A 25,559-nucleotide genomic window follows, 5' to 3' on the forward strand; every position below is an offset into this window, starting at 1 on the left:
TAAATATTGACCATATCCACCGTCTCTCCCTCGCCCACGGGGGATTTCTCAAGACAGGCCTAGGGACACCATTCTCAGAGTCCATTTTTTCAGCACCAAGGAGAAAATATTGAGGGGTATTAGAGACAGGGGTTCCTTTCCAGACCCTTATGGAAATATAAAGGTTTTCTCTAACCTGTCGAAAAACCCACTATGGACGCTCGCAGGTCTTTTAAAGATACTACCACAAAACTCTGGGAACTCAAAGTCCCCTACAGGTGGGGATTTCCCACTAAACTGATTATATGGTATCACGATAAAAATCACATTATCAACACCCCTCAGGAGGGTCGGCGGTTCCTGGCATTTCTCCGGGAGGAACCAGCTTTCAGGGATAAAGATTAGGAATTGAGATGTTGTCTGTTGTTCTTTAATAACTATCTTTGGTCCTATATGCCTTTTTAGTTGGTAAAATATACCTCTAAACACATGATGCAGAAAAACCCCTGTTTGGGAGAGAAGAACAGACAATTCGCGGCGCCCTAAGTGCGTAAACACAATACTGTAGTCTTTAAAGGGTGCACAATTTTATGCACTCACCTGATAGAAGACTAATATAGCTTTGGATTATGTATCCTCAAAAATCCTTCCTTTTGGGATACTTCTCAGAAGACAGGGCTTGCAGCTTGCCTCGGGTGGATCCAAGTGAAAGAGCCAGGTTCAGGCTCACACAGGATGAGTAAATCAAGATAAAGACATCCAGCCCATAAACGGCAGCGCTTCCCAGGACTCACATCCAAAGATGATATTCCATTTTTTTTTATTTCATAGGTTAAAAAAGAGATACACTGTATCCAAAACGCGTTGTATATCCTTCATCAGGTATCATAAAAACACAGTACAAATCACAGTACAGTACAGTGAGGATTTGTACTGTGTTTTTATGATACTTGATGAAGGATATACACTGTATCCGAAACGCGTTGTGTCTCTTTTTTAACCTATGAAATAAAAAAAAATGGAATATCATCTTTGGATGCGAGTCCTGGGAAGCGCTGCCGTTTATGGGCTGGATGTCTTTATCTTGATATAAACACATGATGTCCTTCTGGGATCTCGGCCACATATTTCTAATTTTGCCCCCAAATTAAGGTGGGCAGTGCTCTAGAATCACTGCGTTGAAAAACACGTGATGGTGTCTCCGCAGTGTTGGATGTTGATCTCCATGAGGTCAATCATCCTCATTTTCCCCAAATTAAGGTGAGACTTCAGCTGTATTAAAATCCGCCAGGAGAACTCTTGCTACCTTATTTTTATTTTATTTTTTTTTTTTTTTTTAGGATGGCTCTCCTTTTTCTCTTAGGTCTAACTTTTTAGGCACGTTTGCCTGTCTGTTTCCTTTTTTTTTGTTGTTTTTTTGTTTTTTTAAGTAGTTAACCTGCTGTTTCCTTTTTAGGAGTGTTATGCAGATTTTATCTTACAATGTCAGGGATCTCAACAGCCCCCATAAGAGATTTGCAATATGGAAGGAGGTCAATCACATTCACTCTGATATTGTTTGTTTACAAGAGGTTAAGATGGCGGTTGACCACCAACCATATTTCCAGCACAAAAAATACCCTCATCAATTTAAATCCTTAGGTCCTTCTAAGAAAGCTGGAGTCATTACTTTGGTAAGTGGAGATGTTCCGTTCAAATTGCTCAATGAGGTTACTGATTCCTTGGGGAGATATCACATCCTTGTTTGTCTCCTCAATAGTAGTCTCTGCACGGTAGTGAACACCTATATTCCCAATAAAAGACAAATTTCTCTTTCTTAAATAAACTCCAAAAGAAAATTAACAAAATGAAATCCGGGGACCTTGTCCTGGTTGGAGACTTTAACATAATACCCGACAGCAGCTTGGATTCTACCTCATCAGTCAGGTACAAGGCCCCAGTACTAAAAAATTGGTTTATTCAAAATGAATACTACGACACATTTCGCTGCCTTAATGCATCTTCAAGGGAATACACCCACTATTTGGATGTCCATATGACAGCCTCACAAATTGATCTGATTCTTACAAATATTTTTACATTAACTAAGTTTCAAAGTATTAAAATCTTGAACAAGTCATTATCTGATCATTCCCCGGTCTTGGCACAATTCACACTAGGCCCATCCCCAGAGAATACCCGTCTCTGGAAAAACAACCCATCACTTTTTAAAATACCTGAGTTTAGACAAGAGATTGAAAATCATATTGCCAACTTCTTCAATCAAAACCAATCAGAGGAAATTGATGTTTTTACACTATGGAACGCCCACAAGGCTGTATTACGGGAAAATCTCATCCAGATTTCCTCGAGGTATAAAAAGAAAAACAGAGAAAAAATTGCCACATTACAAAAACAGATCAATGAGAGAGAGGAACAACAAAACAAACTGACACTTCCTTCCCCTGCCCTTCAAGGGGAAAACTTAGACAAAGTTTAAGACTCAAAATTAGCCAAGAATATGAGACAGTAATCAAGGCCTCAAAATTTAAGACTTACACATCATTGAACAGACCCACCAGATACATGATGGTGAAACTGAAACGGGAGAGAGTTAACAGAAGAATAAACAAGACAAGTCTCCCTCTCGGGTGAACCCAAAATACACCCTAAAGATATTACCAACTCATTCGCAGAATTTTACCCTGTTGTAAACCACGAATCTATTAATAATTTCCTGGTGGACATCAACCTTCCCAGATTGACTCAATCAGACTTGGAGCAAATTGACAGCCCCTTCTTGGAAGGGGAATTATTGTCCGTTATCAATAAATTAAAAACCCCAAAATACCCGGGACCGGAAGGTTTCTCCTCCAAATATTTCAGGACCTTTTCTAAAGCCTTGATCCCACATATGATCTCAGTATTTAAAGCAGCGTCCTCTCGGGGCTCCTTCCCAAAAGAGATGCTGGAAGCTGTCATTGTTCTGATTCCGAAAGCAGGCGGGGGGGGGGGGGGGGGGGGGGTTGAGACCCGGAGAGGATGCAAAATTGCAGGCCAATATCACTCAAACAATGACATTGAAATTTATTCTAAACTACTTGCCGAACGGTTAAAAAATATACTCCCTCGATTGCTCTCTGATGACCAGATTGGCTATGTAGAGGGATGTCAGGTGGCGGATTGAACAAGGAGAGTTTTTAATTTACTTTAACTAAATTTGGTTTTAGCCAAGGATTCTTGTCATAGGTCTTTGCATTATATTCTGCCCCCACCGCCAGAATTTATGCTAATTGCCTCTCAAATCCGTTCCCCATTTCGAACGGAACAAGACAGGGGTGCCCTTTGTCACCCTTGCTCTTTGTATTAGCGATAGAGCCATTGGCTGAAAAGATCAGATCCAATAAGAATATTGCAGGATTTGATTTCCCCTCTCGTCGTTTTGAAATTGGACTATTTGCCGATGACCTCTTTTTCACCCTACTGGACCCCTTGAATTCCTTCAGAGCACTTGCTGCAGACTTGGAAATGTTTTCAAGGGCCTCTTATTTCAAGATTAACTCTCACAAGTCGAAATTCTTGACCCTCAACATGACTAAAACGGAAATCGAGGAGCTAAAGAGAAGTACTGAGTTTGCCTGGGAAGATAAAGGGTTAGTTTATCTTGGGATCACTATAGCTATCCATGCAACTGTCAAAGCAAAGCTAAGTGGGACCCTTGAACTGTGTCTCAGGATATTTCCTTTTTCAGGCAAATTGAACTCTCTATGTTTGGTAGGGTGATGGTTGTGAAATCCATCATTCTGCCCAAAATACTATATTTTTTTTGGACGCTCCCGATCACTCTCCCATTTCAATCCATACAAAATTTGCAAAGCCTGCTAAAATCATTCGTGTGGAATGACAGGAGGCCTAGGGTGTCGGCAGAAATTCTATATCAACAGAAGAGCAGCGGAAGTACAAGCATGCCTAACCTGCATGCATACTACTCGGCCTTATTAATTAAGCAGAGCTGGTATTGGCTCAACAATAAACAAAAATTTCCAGCTTGGTTTTACCTGGAGAGAGACACAAGTAAATTTGGCTCCCTAAAAAGAGTTGCTTTTCTACTTCTTTTTTCAAGAGCCTCGAAAGGTATCTTCCCATCCTATTTTCAGTCCCATCATTTCTGCATGGAGATCACTGATCAAACCATATAAAAAAATTTAACAAAGTTGAACAGGCCTTGAGGTTTCCAATTTATGTAGTGGCTTTAATATTTGACTTCCCTCTCTCAGAAATCTGGAGTAATTTAGGATTTAAAAAAAAATATAAAACTTACACAATGGGTCTAATCTTCTCACATTCAGCAAAATAAAAGCCAAATATAATGTCCCTTCCTCTGAATTTATCCCTTTCTTAATGCTGAAAGATAAGGTACAAAAAATCCTATTAGGCAAAGCATTTAATTATGAAATTGTGTCTTCACTGCTGTGCAGCCTAAATAATAAAAATACCTGGAGCTTAAGGAATATATACTCCTGTTTCAACTGAGAGGAACTCTCTTGCAAGAAAATATATTTCAGGAGATGGGAGACCGACCTTGGGACTGTTGTGCCGATTGAGCAATGGGACATCGCCATAAAAAATACGTAAAAATCTACCATATCAATGACTCTTCACAAGTCTTATTTCAAACTACTTACCAGGTGGTATTTCACGCGTATCAGACTCTCCCACATTAACCAGGCCCACTCCCCCCATTGTTGGAGAGGATGCGGGCAACAGGGCAATCTTTCCCACATCTTTTGGTGTTGCCCGAAACTTAAAACGTCTGTGGCTCCAGGTTTCTCGTCATATTGACTCCTTTACCCTGACTCCCCAAAAAGCATTGCTTTCTTTGGACTTGGATCAATTACATCCGTCGGTGAGACAGGTAGTTATTCACATCCTTTTGTTAATTAAAAATAACTGGTCTTTCTTTTGGAAGAAGCCTGACCCTCCTAAATTTTCAGATATCCTAGACAAAATCTACCAACATAATGCTATCGAATGGAGGTTTGCAGTTAGTAACAATAATATTCTCGCCTATACTAATAAGTGGAAGGTCTGGAACAGTAAATTAATAAGTAATAAATTTAGACGTTTAAATTTCTATCATGCACCTCCTTAAGTGGTTGGACTAGACCGCCTTCTTGTATCGCCTCCTTAAAGGTTCAGCATTATTGTGCCTCTTATTGACATTAGTATCTTGAATACTTATTAATGTATGCTTTGTTACAAGGGTTCTCTATTTTTTATGACCCTTACCCTTCCTATGTACACTTACCCTTTTGCCCTCCCTTTTTCTTGTTCCCCCACCCTATCTACCTCCCAGTTTTATAAAAACTTTAATTAAAAAAAAAAAAAAAAAAAAAAAAAACTTTTAAAGGCCACTTTCTTGGTCCACAATCAGACATCTAAAAGTTACATGTGGACCAACTCCCTCACATTAATGTTAGTCAGAATGAGAAACCACGTGTCAAACTGTATAATCCAGGTAATTGTCGAGAAATGACTGTGGTCCTGCTAACATTTCATGTTGTCATGAGAAGTTTTGTGAAAATATTAATTTATTTTGTCTGTTATCTGATCTCCAGCCTGTACATATTTATGTACATGTGCAATTTATATACATGTGCTACAGGAAAGATGTATATCTTTGTACCGTGTTAGCCAGTAGATAGAAAAATATTCAGAATTGAGAGTCCTCAGTGGTTGATACCTTTTAATGGCTAACTGAAAAGATGGTAACACATTGCAAGCTGTCTCAAAAGCTTGCAATGTGTTACCTTTTAATGGCTAACTGAAAAGATGGTATCAACCACTGAGGACTCTCAATTCTGAATATTTTTCTATACATGTGCTGACATCTAGTGGACAAACGTCGTTAGTGCAGCCAATTAAAGGGGCTTATTCCTATCTAAAACATTTACAGCACAAGCTATAGTTTTATGACAAATTGATGTGGATGTGTCAAATGCTTGAGATGGGAATAATGGTGTTTAAAAAGGGGCATTTTAAACTTATAGTGGCATGTAAAATCTGGGCACCCCTGCTCAAACTTAAACTTACTGTTATTGTGAACAGTTAAGCAAGTTGAAGATAAAATTCTCTCTAAAACGCCAAAAGATAACCCCAAAGCAGGACTGATCCTCTCCCATGCTTAATGGTTAGTGAGATGTTCTTTTCCTGAAATTCTGTGCCCTTTTGTCTCCACACATATTTTTGATCATTGTGGTCAAAGAGTTCAACTCCATCGGTCCACAGGACTTGTTTCCAAAATGCATCAGGCTCGTTTAGATGCTTTTTTGTGTGCTTCGGACGATGAATTTTATGGTGAGGACACAGGAGAGGTTTTCTTCTGATGACTCTTCCATGAAGGCCACATTTGTGCAGGTGTCTCTGAACAGTAACAGCAATGAACCACAACTCCAGAGTCTGCTAAATCTTTCTGGAGGTCTTTTGCAGTCAAGAGGATTTGCGTCTCTAGTAATCCTAAGAGCAGCTCTCACATTTTTCTTGGTCTTCCAGACTTTATCTTGACCTTCACTGTTCCTGGTAATGGCCATTTCTTAATTACGGTACATTTCAAACTGAGGAATGGGCAACTTGAAATCATTTTTCTGTCTTCTTATAGTCTTCTCCTGCTTTGTGGGCCATTTTTCATTTTCTGAGTGCTAGTGAGCTCCTTAGGAGAACCCATGGCTGCTGTTTTTTGGCACAAGGATATAGGAGGCTGGGTTTTTTATAAAGATGGGAAATTTTTCCCTGGCCTTTCCTAACGATGATAGCCCTAACAGGCTAATTAAGGTCTGAAACCTTGGTCAAAGTTATCTGAGCACACAAATCTCCAAGGGTGGCCAAACTTTTGAATAGGCTCATTTTCATTTTTGTAATTTTTAAAATGTAAAAAAAAAAAAAAAAAAAATTCCAATTGTTTCTCGCCTAAAATACAAAGGGAATGTGTCATCTTTAACTCTAGACCTCTTAGAGATCATTTCATCTTCAGCTTGCTTAACTTTTCGCAATAACAGTAAGTTTGACCAGGGGTGTCCAAACTTTTACATGCCATTGTATACAGTGATGGCATATTGCTTGGCTGAGCCATCATTTTATATCGGCATAGGTCCAACCTCTGAGATATCAACGATGTTCAAAACGGAGTGCTTGGCAGAGGTCTTTTAGCACTTTATATATTGCGTGGATTTTTGCCCAAGTGATTGCCCCACATTATCACTTTTTCTATTGTGTGTGTGTGTGTGTGTGTGTGTGTGTGTGTGTGTGTGTGTGTGTGTGTGTGTGTGTGTGTGTGTGTGTGTGTGTGTGTGTGTGTGTGTCTCAAGGTAAATAATATTTTAGTCATTTAAAGTTTTACAGATGTAGTGTTCATTTTTCAGATTTTTTTTAATTGAATCATTTGGAAAGGCAGTGAATTCTGTATATCATTTGTAGCCATTTTTTCCCCCCAGGGGACTAAATATGCAATCATGCTGTTGATTTTCCAATACACTAGAATATTTCTATACAGCATTGTATTGTCCAGTCTGGCTTTATAGGAGTAGAAAAGCAGCAGAAACAAGCGCTATCATAAAAAACGTCAGCTGCCCTGACCATCTGCGATCATGGGGAGGGGAGGCTCCTCTCTGTCCAACCACCTAAATGTTACAGTCACTATTATCCGGGGCATTTAAAAAAGTTACACTAGGAGATTGGATCCGGATCCAAAGGCTGCAGCTACAGATGGGTGTCCGCTGTATAGCATAGTGCCTTATACAGGACTCTCAAAATGTGGCGTACATGTAACATTGTGTGTCACGAAGGGGTTACAGTCTAAGGCCGGGGTCACACTTGCGAGTGTGATGCGAGTCTCTCGCATCAATACCCAGCACTGCCGCCGGCACTCGGGACCGGAGCATGCGGCTGCATAGAAATACATGCGACCACACACTCCGGTCCCGGGTATTATCACACTCGCAAGTGTGACCCCCAGCCTAAAGGTGTATTGCACTGTCTCAGATAAGAAAATAAAGGATGAATATAGACAGGCAGCAGAGGTAACAGCAAAGTCATCACTAGGACCTCAGATGGGCAGTGACTTATGCTGGATATTCCTGCCATCCTCACATTTAAGGGGGCTCTTGGTTTGGTGGCCTCCATATATACAGCATTTATAAAGGAGGACTTGAAACCACTTCTTATTGCTGAGCCCCATTTTATTTATGTCAAGACTGTATATGTTTATATGCAAACATGTATATGACAAAACTAGGCTGTGAGCACGTTATATAAATGAGCCGAGCGCCTCTCACCTTCGGTTGGGCTGACATTTTCCATCAGGTAGGTCACAGATTTCAGCTCTGACAGCAGCCATACACAGAGTGATGTGAAGAGCTGGCACTCAGCTCCCGACTCACAGGAGAGCAGCAGCGCATCCTCACTAGATAAAGGTCCACTATACCTGCAATAGAAAAAGTAGAGGATTAATTGCAAATCTTAGGTCGCCACCATGTGGGGCCCACCTACTAAAAGACGTTAAAAATCTAACAAGCTCTCCCGACTTTTTTTTTTTTTTTTTGCAGTGTACTGAGGTTCTCCAAATGTTGCGCAATGACAGCAGCCAGTATGTCCTGGCAGCATGCATGTTGGGATTTGTAGTGGCACAATAGTTGGTGATATGATATTGTATGTAGGCTTTCGGGGCCAATATTAAATGCTACGGGATAAAGTCAGGAATCTAGTAGACAGTGGGTACACCAGAACCAAACAAGGGTTACGTCCTGCTGCTGGCACCTGCACTTTTACAGAGATGGGATGCAATACTGGACACAGGCCAGGCAAAATGGTGGTTCTATTTCTGAGGAAAAGGCCTATCCATTTTTCTAATCTCATTAAACTCTTTTAAAAATGGTGGATCTTACAAAGGATCAATGAGAAATAAGATACTCCTGGGAGAAGAGTGTGACAGCTGCTCATCTCTCCCAAAGGTAATAAATAAGAGCACTAATGAGAAAGACAAGGGGGCATCAGGCAGTCAAGTGCCCAGCCAACAACTCGTGTATGAGCAGCTTCTCCACAGAAATGGTGGTGGGAAACCTTTGGCGATCACTGGGAACTATGCAGTAATCTACAGGACTCAGCCATTTCAAAGAGGAAACATGGACAGTCTGGATACTATAAGACTTTGAAGGTCCCATACACATTTGATAAACATCTTCCAGACTGAATGATTATGCGAGGCCAAGTAATGTGTATGGGGGCTCCAGACTCTTCCTTGACAGATGACGTTGGGGGAATAAGGATCAGTCCTACTGAATTCCAGCTGCTGATACTTTTCTATTTACGGGACAGAAACCACCGCCAGTGGAGTCAGTGGCTCTCAGAGTATGTAGGAGCGCTCAAATGAGCCAATGCATCTACAAAGCATCAGAAACATGGGAGGGAACTCAGGTACTTATAAAAGGTCAACACACATTATGATCTGTGTTCAATGCTGAGGAAATTACATACCAGTGTAGGCTTTATCCCGTAACCAGACTTTTCAACTGGATTGCTTCCATCCACTAAGCGGAATTATCTCTCTGATTGGAGTAGTAAGTCTTTTGTCAATCTCTTATTTTCTGTAATTGTACATTACGTATCGTTTTGTCCCCTTTGTGAGATATATTTTAGAAACACTGCCTCTCGTTTTGGATTACATATAAATTGTAATAGCTCTTTTCTTTTTGTTCTGTAACCTGCATCCCTAAGCCATACACTACCAGGCCTCCAGTCAGTCTGTGTAAATGTCTGGTGATGGGAGTGAGTAATCTGGGGTTATCGTGGCATTTGCGTTGACTGTATCGGGGGTATATACATATATTACATGTGATGGGAGGGGAGGTGTATATAGCATACGCTCACTGTTAGTTTCCTGATAACCGTAGATCAATCTCGTAATTGTCCGGACAGTAAGGGGCAGCAGAAAGCTGTTCACTCCAAAGATACAGTGGGTGGATCTGAGATATGACCTCCCTGGCTGCGATCTTTAACAAACTGGTGGCAGCGGTGGGATCTGCGTGGTCTCTCTGACAGGTGGGTTCATGAGTGGAATCTGCCGCATGAAGTGTGGAGGCCAGCAATGTTACGTAGCCAACTATGAGATAAATTGGCGCAACTGGAGCTGTTGGGAGTAAGATCTCATCAGTTTAACCTCTTGAATGTCACTGCCAGTGGAATTATATGGCAGCCTTCCCTTCTGACGGCAATCGCAGGGTGCAGATTAGTGGCCATGGCATGCTGGCGCCAGTAGCTGGACCTCCTAGGAGACTGTCAGGCTCACGACCCATTTTCTGTATTGAAAGTGCAATCTCAAGTTCAAATCCCAGAAGAGTACTAATTAAAAGTGTAAAAGTGTTTTCTTAGTAAATATAAAGTTTTAATCAAACCCCCTCCCCCCAATCTAAATATGTAAAGGGTAAAAAAAAAAAATACTAAAAACGAAAAATGATAGAAAGGGGGTAAAACATGAGCGCCCCTGGTAGACTTCTGTCATGGTAGGGACTGCAGGATAGCGTCAGTACTACAAATCCCAGCATGCCTACTTAGCTTCCATTAGGCTAGAAACACACAGACCGCAGTTCTCTCACCCGAGCTCCTGCAGCAGCGCGGCCGCCTCTCTCAGTGCTATCTCCTGAGCTCCGCAGTCTTCCACGTCCATCTTCTCCTCCTCTTCTGGCCGTAGCTCTTCACTTCCGGGTTCGCTCATCGTCTCACTCACCTGTAGACAGGTTTGTGCGGTGTCCTACTGTCGCTTAGAAACCATCACTGACGCGCCTAATTTACGTCACACGAATCCTCCAATCAGAACGCTTTCTTAATCAGCTGGAATTCTCGAACTTTATTGATACTCTGAATGTGCGGACAATCTCTGTGTGAGGTGGAATTTCCCGCGCAGTGACGTCACGTGTCCCCAGTGATGTGTTGTGGAGTCACTGCTGTTACTGAATAATTCGCCATATTTTTATTATTAATTTTTTAAAGTTTGTAAAATTAATATTTGCATGACATTAAAAATGAAGCAGATAAATTTCATTTCAGAACATACACTGTGCGTTTAGACCTCACCCCTTAGGCTACTTTCACATTAGCGTCTTTGTGCTCAGCGCATCGTGCGCAAGTAGAAACGCATGCAAAAACGCATCATGCCTTTTTGCATGCGTTTGCGGTTTTCATGCGCATTCGTTCTCTAGGTGTCAAACCAGTGTCTGCACGTTTACTCGTAAAACACATGCGTACGCAAACGCAGGCATACGCATGTCCATGTGCACACCCGTGTTCCCATAGACTGTAATGCGTTGTTTTGACGCATTCCCTGTGCAAGCGTACGCATGCTTTTTTACACCTTTGGATGGACCCAAAAATGCATCAGGTTGCGTGTGGCGTGTCTAGACGCACACCTTGAAAAAACGCATGCTTACGAAAACGCAGACAAAAGCATGCAAAAGCAAGACCATGCGTACGCCATGTTAAACATAGGTACGCATGACGCATGCGCATGGACAAGCACGATGTCCTGCGCACAAAAACGCTAATGTGAAACCAGCCTTATCTACATCTTTGGATTATTATGGGATGTTGCGATGTAGGCTACTAAATTTCTAACATATTCACACGGTGCTTTTTTTTTTTTTGCTTGCATTTTTTTTTTTAGCAACGTTTGTATTGTTTTTATTTATTTTTTTTTTTTTTGAGCAGCATATCATTTCTCTTTTTTTGCTACATTTTTTTGGCCAGCTTCTCAAAAAAACAAAAACAAAGGACAGACAACATTTTTTTCAGACACATTTGATAACCCTAATAAATGATTAAGATTAGAAGTGATAAATGTCTGCAGGCCATTAATCGTAAATGAAGACATTAGCTGCCTTCGCTATGAAGGCTGATAAATACCATCATAAATATCTGTATAAGTCTCTCCAGTTTAAAAAAAAAAAAAATCACAGGCACATAAAAAATTTTTTTACTGACATAACATTAAAGTACCCTACTTTTTGGACTGTTCAGGAATTTCTGGTCGGTTGAGTTTATATATATATATATAAACTCAAAATCTGTAGTAGCCCGCTCTATACAAATCGGCAGTTCCCGCCCGATTTGGGTGAAATTTCGCATGCCCCCTCATGAGATTCTGGCCCGCAAACTTAGGCCCTATACCAGGGGTGGGCAATTAATTTTCCCGAGGGGCCACATGAGAGACCATGACTGTTTTGGAGGGTAGAACCAATAGTTTCAAATTAATTCTACTCAATATTAATTTATTAATATTAATTGTATCACTTAATATTGAGCAGAATTAAGTATGCTGACACCCCCCTATATATCTTTAAACCCCCCACAGCCCCTTATATACAGCATGAGCCTCACACAGCCTCCCCCATATGTGGCATGAGCCCCACACAGCCTCCCCCTTTTGCGGCATGAGCCTCACACAGCCTCCCCCATATGCGGCATGAGCTTCACACAGCCTACTACATATGCGGCATGAGCCTCACACAGCCTACTACATATGCGGCATGAGCCTCACACAGCCTCCCCATATACAGCATGAGCCCCACACAGCCTCCCTATAAATGGCATGAGCCCAACACAGCCTCCCCATGTACAGCATGAGCCCCACACAGTCTCCCCATGTACTGCATGAGCCCCAGTTTCCCCATACACTGCATGAGGCCCCACACAGCCCCCCCATATACTGCATGAGCCCCACACAGCCTTCTTATATACAGCATGAGCCCTACAGCCTCTCCACATACTGAATGAGGCCCCACACAGCCTCCCATACACTGCATGAGGCCCCCCAGCCTCCCCATATACTGACTGAGCCCCGCACAGCCTCCCCATATATTGCATGAGCTCCACACGGCCTCAATATGTACTGCATGAGCCCCACATAGCCTTCCCGTATACTGCATGACAGTAAACAGCCTTCCCATAGCCTCCCCATGTGCAGCAAATCACCCCCATAGCCTCCCCATGTGCAGCATGTCACCCCCATACAATCCCTATGTGCTTAACGTCACCCACATAGAATCCCCATGTGCTGTTCGTCTCCCCCATATAATCCCCATATGCTGTACGTCAAGCCCATTGAATCCACATGTGCTGTAGTCATCCCCATGTGCTGTACGTCACCCCCATAAAATCCCCATGTTCTGTACGTCACCCCCATAGAATCCCCATGTGCTGTACGTCACCCCCATAGAATCCCCATGTTCACCCCCATAGAATCCCCGTGTTCACTCCCATAGAATCCCCATGTTCACTTCCATAGAATCCCCATGTTCATCCCCATATAATCCCTATGTGCACTTCCATAGAATCCCCATGTTAACCCCATAGAATCCATCATCACATCAGCTGTTTCACACGCTGATTGGTGGAGGTATTGGCCCGAGGCCCCTCTTCCACCAATGCTGACTGCAGGACACAGCGAGCGAACGAGCGGGCACGGTGCGGCCCGCGGACCTCAGGTTTCCAGCTCCACGGCTGTCTCGGTCCACGGGCCGGACTAAGACAGCCAGAGGGCCGGATGTGGTTCGCGGGCCGCACTTTGCCCAAGTCTGCCTTATACATATAATGGGGAATTGTGAAATCTGAAGTAGCCCGCTCTATACAAATCCGCAGTTCTCGCCCAATTTGGGTGAAATTTGGCACGCCTCTTCTCCACCCACAGGAGCAGAATACTGCGCACGTTACCTCTCGCTAGCATCCCCCCGTCATAAGATTGGGGCCCTCGAAGTTAGGCCCTATACATATAATGGAGAAATATGAAGGCGAAAGTAAAAGTGCTGAGAGGAAAACAACAGTTGTGACTGACAGGGATGGATTATAGCGACGGCGCCAAAAAATCGCTGCTAAAGGGGCTGCACCACCACACACAACACACAAACATTTCACAAACACTATACAAACATCACACAGACAGCGCACATACACCAACTCACAAGCACAACACCACACAAATGCCATGACAAGTGGGTATTCATGATCCCAGTGTTTTCGCTCCCCACCCATCTTGTAACTCAATTGCCGACCTCTGATCTGCCCCCAAACCCATTACCGTACCCCATAAATTATTCACCAGACACTGTATTGGATAAATTGTCCACAGCAGCCTTTTATCAATATATAGTATAACAATTTAACAACAATTACCAAAATAGGGGGAGGGGCGATCCTCGAGGCCCCAAACTGTATCAGCCTCAGATCAATATCCTACAAAACTTGTCACCCCAGGCCTAATCCTGTCTCCAGCCGTTAAGCACCAGCTCAGAGACCTTAAGAGACTCGCCTGGCCAAACTCTGCCGTAACTGCCCACGACTCCCATATTAACTTGTCGGTATAACCATACCGTTACATTCCACGTGATCCACCCAAGGGGAAGTCCAGGTCCTTTGCGATCCCCCCCCTCCAAGCCGCCATTTTCTAGCACTACCAACCTCGAGGACCCCACGCCGCGCTGCCATGACAAAAGTGCATATAACTTGGTTGAATACAGTCACCATTGTTTGTTGACCTCTTCCTCACTTAAATTCTATAAGCTTAACTAACCAGTGTAACAATTAATAAAGGACAGGTGGGTGGGAGCTTGTTATTTCTGCTATGGGGTACCTAAAATGGTTGCCTTAGCCATGTGACCATCCTTTTTATAGTGCTCTCCCTCCCTTCTTCCCTCCTTAATCCCTCCTACTGTCCCACAGCCCTATCCCTTTGCACGTACCGAGAACAATTAAGCAGCCCTATACACTTGCTCCCCACCTATGGTCCCCTCAACCCTGTCATGATGGCCTCCCTTCTAAGGCCCGTGGCCCCCCAGTACGGCCTCACTCAACACACCAAACAAACACCAGACTACTCTAGACACACACAACACAAACACCACCCCACAAATACCACAACACCACCCCATAAATAGCACATACACACACGCAAGGACCACACACGCATGCAAACACACTCAGATGGATGCCCCTACGCACACGGACAAACATTACTGAGCAGCAATATTGGTCAGGCGAAAAATGCCTCGTAGTAAGATTGTCATTATTGCTTACTATACCCCTGAAGCTGCTGAGGTAAAGTGAAAGCTGAGCCCTGATTTTTTGCTATGGGCAACTAGACAAGTCTGCCTGTGAGGCAGTTTTCATTACTAAGATTTGAGCTCCTTCAGGTCATAGTAATACTGTGTGAGGGCTGCTCTGTATTTACTATTCATCCTATTACATCTCTTATCAGTGTCAGGTGAATACTAAAGGGTCATAATACTAAAAACTGCTTTTTAAAATGCCACCCAAAAAAAGACCATCTATTGGGTAAGTTCATCCAACAGCAAAGAAAGCAAAATTGTGTCAAAGAGCTGAGACAAGTGAACAACGTGACTCGTGGCTTGAAAAGAAACGGATGAGACAGGTTAAATGTAAGGCGGCCGAGACATCAGAGCAACGGGCCTGTCGTCTTCAGAAGAATCGGATAAGGCAGGCTGAAGCAAGAAATATGGAAACATCTGAATAAAAGGATGAAGGTTGTGAAAATGACCGCATACGACATATGTAACGTGTGCAAAGATGTAGGCAGGCTGATTTGAGTTTGGAAGCATCTCTTTACTGTGGCACTCTGAAAATGTCAATTTCAGGGTGACACTGAAAATTTTACTTTAGCGACCATAACCAACAATTTAACATATTTTCCGCGAGCGAAGCTGCAGGTATTCTACTAGTAACCCATAAAGCAAATAGAAAATCAAAACTCCAGAATTGCCTTTTCTCAGTCATCGTACCTTCCCCAAAAACTACAATAAAAAAGCAATCAAAATATGGCGTGTACCCGTAACTAGGCTCACGTGCACATGTTGAGTATTTGGTCAGTTTTTTACCTCGGTATTTGTAAGCCAAAACTAGGAGTGGGTGATAAATACAGGAGTGGTGACGTGTTTCTACTGTACTATATTTTTCCTTTTTTCCACTTCTGATTTTGGCTTACAAATACTGAGGTAAAAAAATGACCAAATATTGAATGTGTGCACGTGGCTTTATACTAATGAAAACGACAGCTCGCCATGCAGAAAAAAATAAATAAAAATCATGCCCTCACACAGCTACGTTGACAGAAAAATTAAAAATTTTTGGTGCCTCAAAAAATATCGACACATTACAAAGTTGTGAATTTTGTTGAACTACTATTAAAAAAAAATAGTTTGGTATTGCCATGAGCAAAAGACTCCTGCCGCCACATCATATTTACAGCACAGCAAAAGCTGTAAAAATAACACCTAAAAATCAATATATTTTTATTTTTTCACCATTCCACCCCATTTTATTTATTTTTTCTTGTTTTTCGGTGCATTAGATGATAAAGTGAATGGTGTCATTTAAAAGTATAACTTGTCCTGCAAATAAAAAAAAAACAAGGAATAACCAAGAGAATAATGGAGTAAACTGAAACTCAAGAAATAATAAAAAGATGTATTGAAAATTAGAATACTTTATTGATGTGTAACAAGGTGGCCCGGGGTGGTAGTCCCAGCCGAGTCAACTTAGCCACAGTCAGTATACACCCCAGACCTTGTACAGAAATAGGACGGACACTGCTCCCCTCACAAGTTACCTCTTTTTCCCAGTCACTGCAGTCCAGGCAATCACAGTCCAGGGTCACAGGAGTAATCCAACAGGGATAACTTTTATTTTTGTAGGATAAACGAGGTAGATTGGAGAAAATATGATAGAGACTTCCTGCTCTTTCCCTACTCTTATTCACTGCCGTCTCAGCATGTGCCACAGCAGTGGTCACCATTCACAAGTAAAGGTAGTGAAACTTCACTCACCGGAATCTGGACGCTTCTAGTCCCTTTGATGGGGCACTCGCACAGTCCTGTGCCCACCTCACTGCCCGTGGGTCCGGGGCAGCAGATTCTATCCCCTCCTGGGGTCTGGCAATGTCCTGGTTGTTGCTGAGCTGCTGACCCAGCACACCAAGTTAATTCTTCACTGTCCCTAAGCTCAATACAATACACAATTTAAAGGGAAACTCACTCAAGAATACCTTACAAGTCAATACACATATAGAAAACATTACAAACACAGCACATTAATATGCTAACATCCAAAAAGGGTCACCTAGGTCCCATGTGGGGGAGGGGCAAACGAGGGTCTCTGCCACCTCCTTACACCTGTATCTAAAAATGTTAAGTAATGTTCAATAAGAAGATCAAAAAATAGAATAACACAAGTAAAAAGACAAGAACGGAAAGGTCCCCAATGAGTATTTAAATGGAAAAACAGTGATCAAATGTCAATACACATAGCAATGTGGGGTCAAGGTCATGTAAAAGAAGCCTAGAAAACTATACTAGAAAGCAGACCCCCCCCCCAAAAAAATGGAAAGTAATAGGTTTGCTGTAGTCTGTAAAGAAGCATTAAATCAGGCATAATGGATATGCTTATGCAAAATCATCCATCCTGCAACCCTAATTTAAAGTGACTGATGTAAAAATTATACATAGATGATAAATGAGTAAGAAAATAATCTCCTTAAGTGTAAATTGCACATGAAACTGCTCTCACCACTGGGGAAACAATAGATAATATCTACCAAAAATAGTTTTACAAAAAACCATTGTCATATAAAGAAAGTCAAAATGATAAGTATATAGATGTTGTGTATAAAGTGCTAGAAAAGTATAAATGGATGCCATGCACTGTATTGTCTTTAAGGCCATGTGCACACGCTGCGGATTCTGCTGCGGATCCACAGCGGATTTGGCCTCTGCGGATCCGCAGCAGTTCCGCAGCCAGTGTACAGTACCATGTAAGTCTATGGGATTTACAATCCGCAGTGCACATGCTGCGGTTTTTTCACTGCGGAAAAGTTGCGGTTTTAAATCCGCAGAAAGAATTGACATGTCAATTCTTTCTGCAGATTCCGCTGCGGTTTGCCACCTATTCCATTGTACAGGTGTCAAACCGCAGGGCAAAACCGCTGGTCAATCCGCAAATAAAACCGCAGGTCAATTTACCTGCGGTTTTACCTGCGGATCCGCACGGAAAAATCCGCTGGTGAATCCGCAGCGTGTGCACATAGCCTAAGAATGTTAATACTGGCGAGCAGGATTAATGTCAGCCGTGAGATAAGGGGTAAAATTCACAATGTTTACATGAAGTACACAGAATTATGTGATGAAAATAAAAAGTTGAGAAGCACTTAGTTGTAAAAAAAATTAGTTATCCATAACCAAGTAAAAGGGGATCACCTGCCCGAACCCCAACGTGCATTTCGCCTCTGGCTTTTACGAGGGGATATGTAAAAGTGTGGAAAAGGGCTCCTTTTATGTGCCTCATAAAATGTGTGCGTTGCTCTGTATGGTGCATGTGAAGAACGTCGCACCCCCCATTGAGACACAATCACTTCAGGCATTTTATATGTGCCTTACCCTTACTGGCCACTTTGCTCTTTTCACTTTTTATCTTGATGAATGTCTTGATTCAACATTTTATCATTTTACCTTTTTCACTTCTTACACTTCACTTTCTTTTGTAGTTATCACACTTGGTCCACATTTTCATTCTCACACCTTCTATACATTTTCTTTTTCTGTATCCCCTCCCCATTCTTCACTTACACTTATCGATGTTCACCTTTTCATATACCTATATAATCAATTATACATTTTTGTTCTTTCTTCTAAGGTTGAGTAAAATCATGTCCAGATATGTCATACTGCATGATAACACAGGCCCCACTCTCATAAAAGGACACAGGACACGGAGTTCTAAGTTTGGCATAAAATGGCCGTGGCGTTTATTTTGAGTTACTCAACAACCAATTTTATTTAATCATAACCATTAAAAACCATTAAATATCTCCATCACTGAATAAAATTATTACTCTCATGACCCAATCCTCCCTAAAACAGGGAGATTATCCACACGCCGTGCATATTAATGCATGCCCCCCTCCCCCAAAACGCCACAGCCATTTTTCGATGATGTCCTGGAAATCCAAGTTAAAGATGTCCAGGCCAACATCTGAAAGGTGCACAAGGTCCCTTCTGTACATACCGGGGATCTTTTCTTCCAAGTCGACGTGTCTCTAAGAAAATCCATCAATCAAAACCATAAACCTCTGCATACTCCTGTTAACCCTTTTTCTTATTTTTTCAAAAACAACATATTGTGTTCTGCCCAATGTTAGGAGTCAGATTTCAGCCATTACTAGGCAGGAATCTAGACCCTCACATGCTGCAGTCTCCTGCTCTTTGTCTAATGCAAAGGAGATTGCAGAGGAGATTGCTTTACAGCAACTCTCTCCGGAGGCTAAGTCCTCCGTCCCTTCTTCTGAGCATGCTCATGGGACAATCGCCCATTGGAGTTCTGGAGTCAGGTGCTCAGGTTCTGCTCCAGATTCCATTGGCTCAGCTCAGAGTTCTGGAGACTTCTGGAAGGTCCCGTTTGCTATAAAAAGCGCTCATGGCTGTTCCGCCATGCGCTAGTATAGTCATACTTGCTGCAGTGTGTATGTTGATGGATGCATGATCTGGTGAATGACTCATTTGAAACCCCATTCCTTTGATACTATGAATGTGTGAGGGATTGAGTTAGAGCCAGTACCAGCGCCAGCGCGCCATTGCTCCAGGCACACTTGCTAGCGTCTGACATCGCGCAGGCCTGCGTTTTCCAGCGGTGTCACCTTGCGGCATTATCTTCGCTGCAGTAGCAGCTTATTGGTTGCGTTTGCGGTTGCAACGCTCTATACACTACTAACTACGGTAAGTCTAGACGGACGTAGTCCCGCCATTTGGGGCTACTCCTGTGACTGTAATACCGTGTTAGTTACTCTGAGTGCCTGTGACGCTAACACGTTATTGTGTTTATGCTTTGTGTTATAGCTCTGTGATTTAACAAAAGCTTTCCCTGTGAACTAGGGTGACGTCAAACCCCTTGCACACTACCGCTATTGTGCTCTGTCCTCATCTAGCTGCGGTTTCTCCATCTACCGCACGGTGGACCCCGAGTGGCGAAGGCACTTTGTTTATATTTTTTATTTAGTGCCTTCCGCCACTCCTAACATTATACTAGCGCCAGGGTCTGGCTAGTGATGGCAGAACAGCAGCAACTTCTGCAGTGTGTGCAACAGCTCGAGGGTCACCTAGCTATCCTTGAGAGGGCTCATGCAGCTGCGCAAGTCACAGATGCTGCTGTACAGGCACTCACAGACGCGGTAGGACATATGTCCGTGTCCTCCCTTGCGCCGACAGTTACCCGCCTCCCGTTGCCCAATAAATATTCGGGGGATGGCGCCTCCTGCAGGGGTTTCTTCAGCCAGTGCTCAATCCATCTGGAGCTGCTGGCTGCGCAATTCCCTACAGAACGGGCCGAGGTGGCCTTTATTATTTCCCTACTGTCGGGCAAGGCGCTGGAATGGGCTACGCCGTTATGGGAGCGTGGTGACCCAGATATTCGGACCACTGCCCACTTGCTAACAGCCATTCGGCAGGTTTTCCTCGGTCCACGGGTCACCCACAATACCTCTCTACAGTTGCTCGCCTTGTCCCAGGGATCTCTTTCGGTTAGCCAGTACGCCGTCCGTTTTCGGACACTCGCGTCTGAACTAGAGTGGTCCGACAAGGCACTGATCCCTGTGTTTTGGAGAGGTTTAGCGGAGCACGTCAAAGATGCTCTCTCTACTAGAGAGATCCCTACCACTCTGGAGGAGTTAATATCCATCTCCTCCCGTATTGACCTCCGTTTTTCGGAGCGCGGTATGGAGTGTGCTCACTCCAAACGGAGAGGTACTCCGGCTCCTAACGTTTTTGAGCCTCTGGAACTGCCCGAGTCAGAGGTTCTACCCCCAGAGCCCATGGAGGTGTCTCATGCCAATTTTGAAACACGTCTGGCTCAAGAGTCCATATGCGGTTGTCACCATCTACACGTTGCTTCTCTGGAAGATAACGCCCCGCAATGGTCAGATTGTGAGTCGGTCGGCGAGACTTTTGTTCCTCCTCGCTTGCGGCCTAAGATTCTCGCGTGGGCACACGCGTCCAATGTGGATGGCCATCGTGGCTATATGGAGACCACGAAGTCTCTGGCCGGATCGTATTGGTGGCTGCACAGGGCTCGGGACGTTAAAAAGTTTATTCGGGCATGCACCTCATGTGCTCGGGATAGTCTTCCCAGACAGAGTGTGGCGATGGTCGCTGACACAAGGCGCCGTTCCCCTGAAACTCCTGCTCCCATCATCTCCCAGGTGTCCCTTTTGAGACCAGGCGACCTTGCCCCCGCTGATACCATCCGTGTGTCCCGGTTTTCTATGTCATCTACCAGGACATCAGGCTCGCCCTCGGACGAGTCTGGGGCCTGTAACAATGTCGGGCACAGGCTGGTGGTTTGGAAGGTTCAGGGGGGAGGGGGCCCTAGGAGGGGGGTAATGTTAGGAGTCAGATTTCGGCCATTACTAGTCTCCTGCTCTTTGTCTAATGCAAAAGAGATTGCAGAGGAGATTGCTTTACAGCCTCTCTCTCTCCGGAGGCTAAGTCCTTCGTCCCTTCTTCTGAGCATGCTCATGTGACAATCGCCCATTGGAGTTCTCGAGTCAGGTACTCAGGTTCTGCTCCAGATTCCATTGGCTCAGCTCAGAGTTCTGGAGACTTCCGGAAGGTCCCGTTTGCTATAAAAAGCGCGCATGGCTGTTCCGCCATGCGCTAGTATAGTCATACTTGCTGCAGTGTGTATGTTGATGGATGCATGATCTGGTGAATGACTCATTTGAAACCCCATTCCTTTGATACTACGAATGTGTGAGGGATTGAGTTAGAGCCAGTACCAGCGCCAGTGCGCTATTGCTTCAGGCATACTTGCTAGCGTCTGACATCGCGCAGGCCTGCGTTTTCCAGCGGTGTCACTTTGCGGCATTATCTTCGCTGCGCTGCAGTAGCAGCTTATTGGTTGCGTTTGCAGTTGCAATGCTCTATACACTACTAACTACACTACTAACTACGGTAAGTCTAGACGGACGTAGTCCCGCCATTTGGGGCTACTCCTGTGACTGCAATACCGTGTTAGTTACTCTGAGTACCTGTGACGCTAATAGGCTCAGAGTTATTGTGTTTATGCTTTGTGTTATTGCCCTGTGATTTAACAAGAGCTTTCCCTGTGCACTAGGGAGACGTCAAACCCCGTGCACACTACCGCTATTGTGCTCTGCCCTCATCACGCTACGGTTTCTCCATCTACCGCACGGTGGACCCCGAGTGGCGAAGGCACTTTATTTATATTTTTTATATAGTGCCTTCCACCACTCCTAACACCCATAACAATCTAGGGACAATTTCTGAAAATATAAAAAATGATTTAAAAAATTCCATTTTTAGTAAACTCAAATCCTTCCTCATGAAGGCTAATAAATCGAGAGTGTTAACTTTACCTAAATCGTTACCCCCTAAATGCAAAATTATTAAATCAGGATACGGATGACTCTTTGACAGCTGTTGCATAAATCCAACCAAATTCTTCCATAACATTCCTCTTCTGCTAAACCAAAAAATGTGGAGGGAAGAAGTATTAAATGAGAGATTCTCTGTATAGCACCGCATCGTCGCTCAATAAATATACGAGTGTCCGATGATCCACACAATTAGCGAACCTACAAAATGAATAAGATGTTAGCATTCATATAAATTTGGCCGAACATACAATTTGAACCTTTTCGATTCCCACCTTCCAATTTTCATTATATTATTGTCTTGAAAACCCAACCTAGCCGCTTCCGTTGCTGCTCCAATACGAAAAGAGTGCGACGTGATTTTAACATTTTTTAAACCCAATTGGACCAGACATTTTTTTTAAATAAAATTAAATTGAAAAACAGTCACCAGTGTACTATTGCGGTGAATGAAAAATGGACCTTCTAAACTTGGTCTCATGCTAAGCCATCTCTTCACATTCGAGACTGGACAAATGACTGAATCCGAGATTGCAGATAAACTAACTGAAGCTCCTATTCCTAACGGATCCATTTTTGACCTTTTTATAAATAAAACAACAGAGGATTCAAATACCTTTACATCCTCCATTAACAGGCCAGAAGGTGAATTTTTTTACTGAGAAACTATTTCCCCGACACGAAGAGCTGCAAAAAATGCTAATGTAAATGTTGCTGAAAACAAACAACTTTCTTCAAAATTGTCGCAAACCGATGGGAGAGACAAGCAAATGTCTTTTAGCAAGCGAAATGATATGGGACGACTATCATCCTGTTTAAAATTAGCCCTTCTGAATCCTTTTAACAATTGTTTCATTGTCATTCAACGGTTTCTTGCCCAAAGTTTTAAGGAAAAATGAAACCCCAGCAATGTGTTTTGCTAACGCTGAATAAGACAGACCATTCAAAACCAAATGCTCCGCAAATTTCAGAGCTGTTTCTTCCTTAGCTTCGTTATATGAGTAACCGTTTGCTGTACGTAATCTTATCCATACATTCCAAGCGCCCAAATACTCAGACCAAGTTTTTTCAGCCAAGGACTTTCCAATAAAATATTGAATTAGACCTGTACTATGTCCCATATATTCTCTGGGCAAATCGTTCCTTCTTTGTTGGCTCCGGGAACATGCTCCAAAAACTTTGACCACTGGCGGTGACAAATAAGTTTAGCACAATCATTAATTACCTCATTTGAAAATGACGCTTTTAACCAGATATTACAGTCCATACAGGCAAGAACTAACGGCCTAGGAATCTGGTTAGCCCATCTGTTTTTATCCGAAAATGTATTTAACATAAAAACCAAACCCTGGTTGTTAGAACAAAATAATATACGCTTATTGCAAAGGCTAGGTCCCCACAAAAGAATGGCTACATATATGGCGAAAAGGTCTAAAATTGCTCCCTTCTTAATAATATTACTGTAAGACCAATAACTAAGCCATCTGTTTGCCGACCAGTGCGATTTAAAAGATAAACCAAAACCTTCTGATTCTTCCGTAAAAATATACAAATACAAATCTTCGGCAAATACAAACGGGGTCTGCCACATTGTCTTGCCATTAAATTTAGATAGGAACGACAACCAAGTTTTTAAATCCTCCTTAAGCTCACTACCTAATCTCAGGTGTGAATTAGGCGCAAGGTTACCTGCTGTGGCATCATATAGCCTTCTCGAAAAAACCCTACCCATGGGTATAATTTTTAAGGCAAAGTTCAAGGAACCTAATAACGACTGCAAATTTTTCAATAAAACTTTTTCCTACGACAAAAACAGATTAATCACATAGCAAATTTTGTCAATCTTTTCAGCAGGGAGAGAGCATGTCATAGATTCAGAATCTATCAGAATACCCAAAAATTCCAAAGAAGTACAAGGAGACACGTTTTTTATTTTGTTTTTTTTTGCAATAGGTATTCCAAAATGCTCACAAACTTTGACAAACTTATCCATCAAAGCAAAACAAACGTCAGAATCTCTGGGACCAATAAACAAGAAATCATCAAGATAATGCACTACTCCGCCGCCTTTTTATTTGAACTCCACTACCCATTGAAGAAAAGTTGAAAACGTCTCAAAATAATAACAAGATAATGAAAACCCCATAAGGAGACATTTATCAAAAAAAAAAAAAAAATTATCTTTAAAACAAAAACCAAGGGAACTGAAACCTCTCGGATCAACTGGTAACAACCTGAACCCAGCTTTTATGTCAGATTTTGCTAGCAATGACTTGTGACCAAAACTTTGCAGAAACTCCACTACAACATCAAACGAAGTGAACTTCACTGAACAAATTTCCGTATCCACTTTATCATTTAGGGAACTTCCTATGGGATATGATAAGTGATAAATCAGTCTAAACGAACCTACCTCTTTTTTAGGAACTAAGCCCAATGGAGAGACCCTGAAATTATCAAACAGAGGAGAGTCAAATGGGTCCTCTACTCTACCTGCTTCAAACTCTTTTAATATTTTTTCCTCGAATATCATTGGATAATCTAACGCTGATCGCAAATTGTTCCATTGTTTGCAACCAGTACCTGAAAATGTTGGACAAAAAATCCGTTACAGAAACCATTTTTCAGTAGGTAACTACTCTTCGTGTCTGGGTACAATTCTAAACATGGGACCATATTTTGTAACTTCACTGGAGTCAGCGCTCTTTGAAAGTGCATTTTGTGACTGATGTTTGAAGCATCTAAACATTGCATGTGCACCCCCGCAAAACGAGCACTCATGGCGAAAACGACAGTTTGCAGCCCACTTACAGCTTGATTCGTTGAATGTAAAACACACCCCTTTTTTACTAGGTGTAGACATATTCTGCTTATATGATGGGAACTTCTGGGGTAACATCAAAATTAGCCATAATCCCAGGTCTTTTTTACCCCATGATAGGTTAGGGTGCATGGCTAATTTTTGACGAAATGCTTCATCATATTGTAACCATGACATGCCCCCAAAGTTTCGATATGCATCCAAAATTGAATCTAAATGCTGAAACAGCCCCGAACATAACAAAGGGTGTTTTTCACCCAGTACAGCAGCATAGATAGCAAGTGCCTG

General features: G+C 42.7%; 1 protein-coding gene across 1 annotated transcript in view; it reads right to left on the bottom strand.

The window, feature by feature from the left end:
* The window catches only part of LOC141051952 (protein FAM98A-like), a 28,165-nt gene extending 17,342 nt beyond the window's left edge, over positions 1-10,823 (bottom strand). Inside the window, exons 1-2 of the mRNA XM_073549106.1 lie at positions 10,605-10,823; positions 8,289-8,437 (exon numbers count right to left, since the gene is read on the bottom strand). Coding sequence (XP_073405207.1) covers positions 8,289-8,437; positions 10,605-10,723 — 268 coding nt within the window. The 5' untranslated portion in view covers positions 10,724-10,823. The remainder of the gene's footprint in view (positions 1-8,288; positions 8,438-10,604) is intronic.
* Between the last annotated feature and the right edge of the window lie 14,736 nt (positions 10,824-25,559).

Source organism: Dendrobates tinctorius, unplaced genomic scaffold (genome assembly GCF_039654945.1).
Source record: "Dendrobates tinctorius isolate UK_male_01 unplaced genomic scaffold, ASM3965494v1 ptg000158l, whole genome shotgun sequence".
Lineage (NCBI taxonomy): Eukaryota > Metazoa > Chordata > Amphibia > Anura > Dendrobatidae > Dendrobates > Dendrobates tinctorius.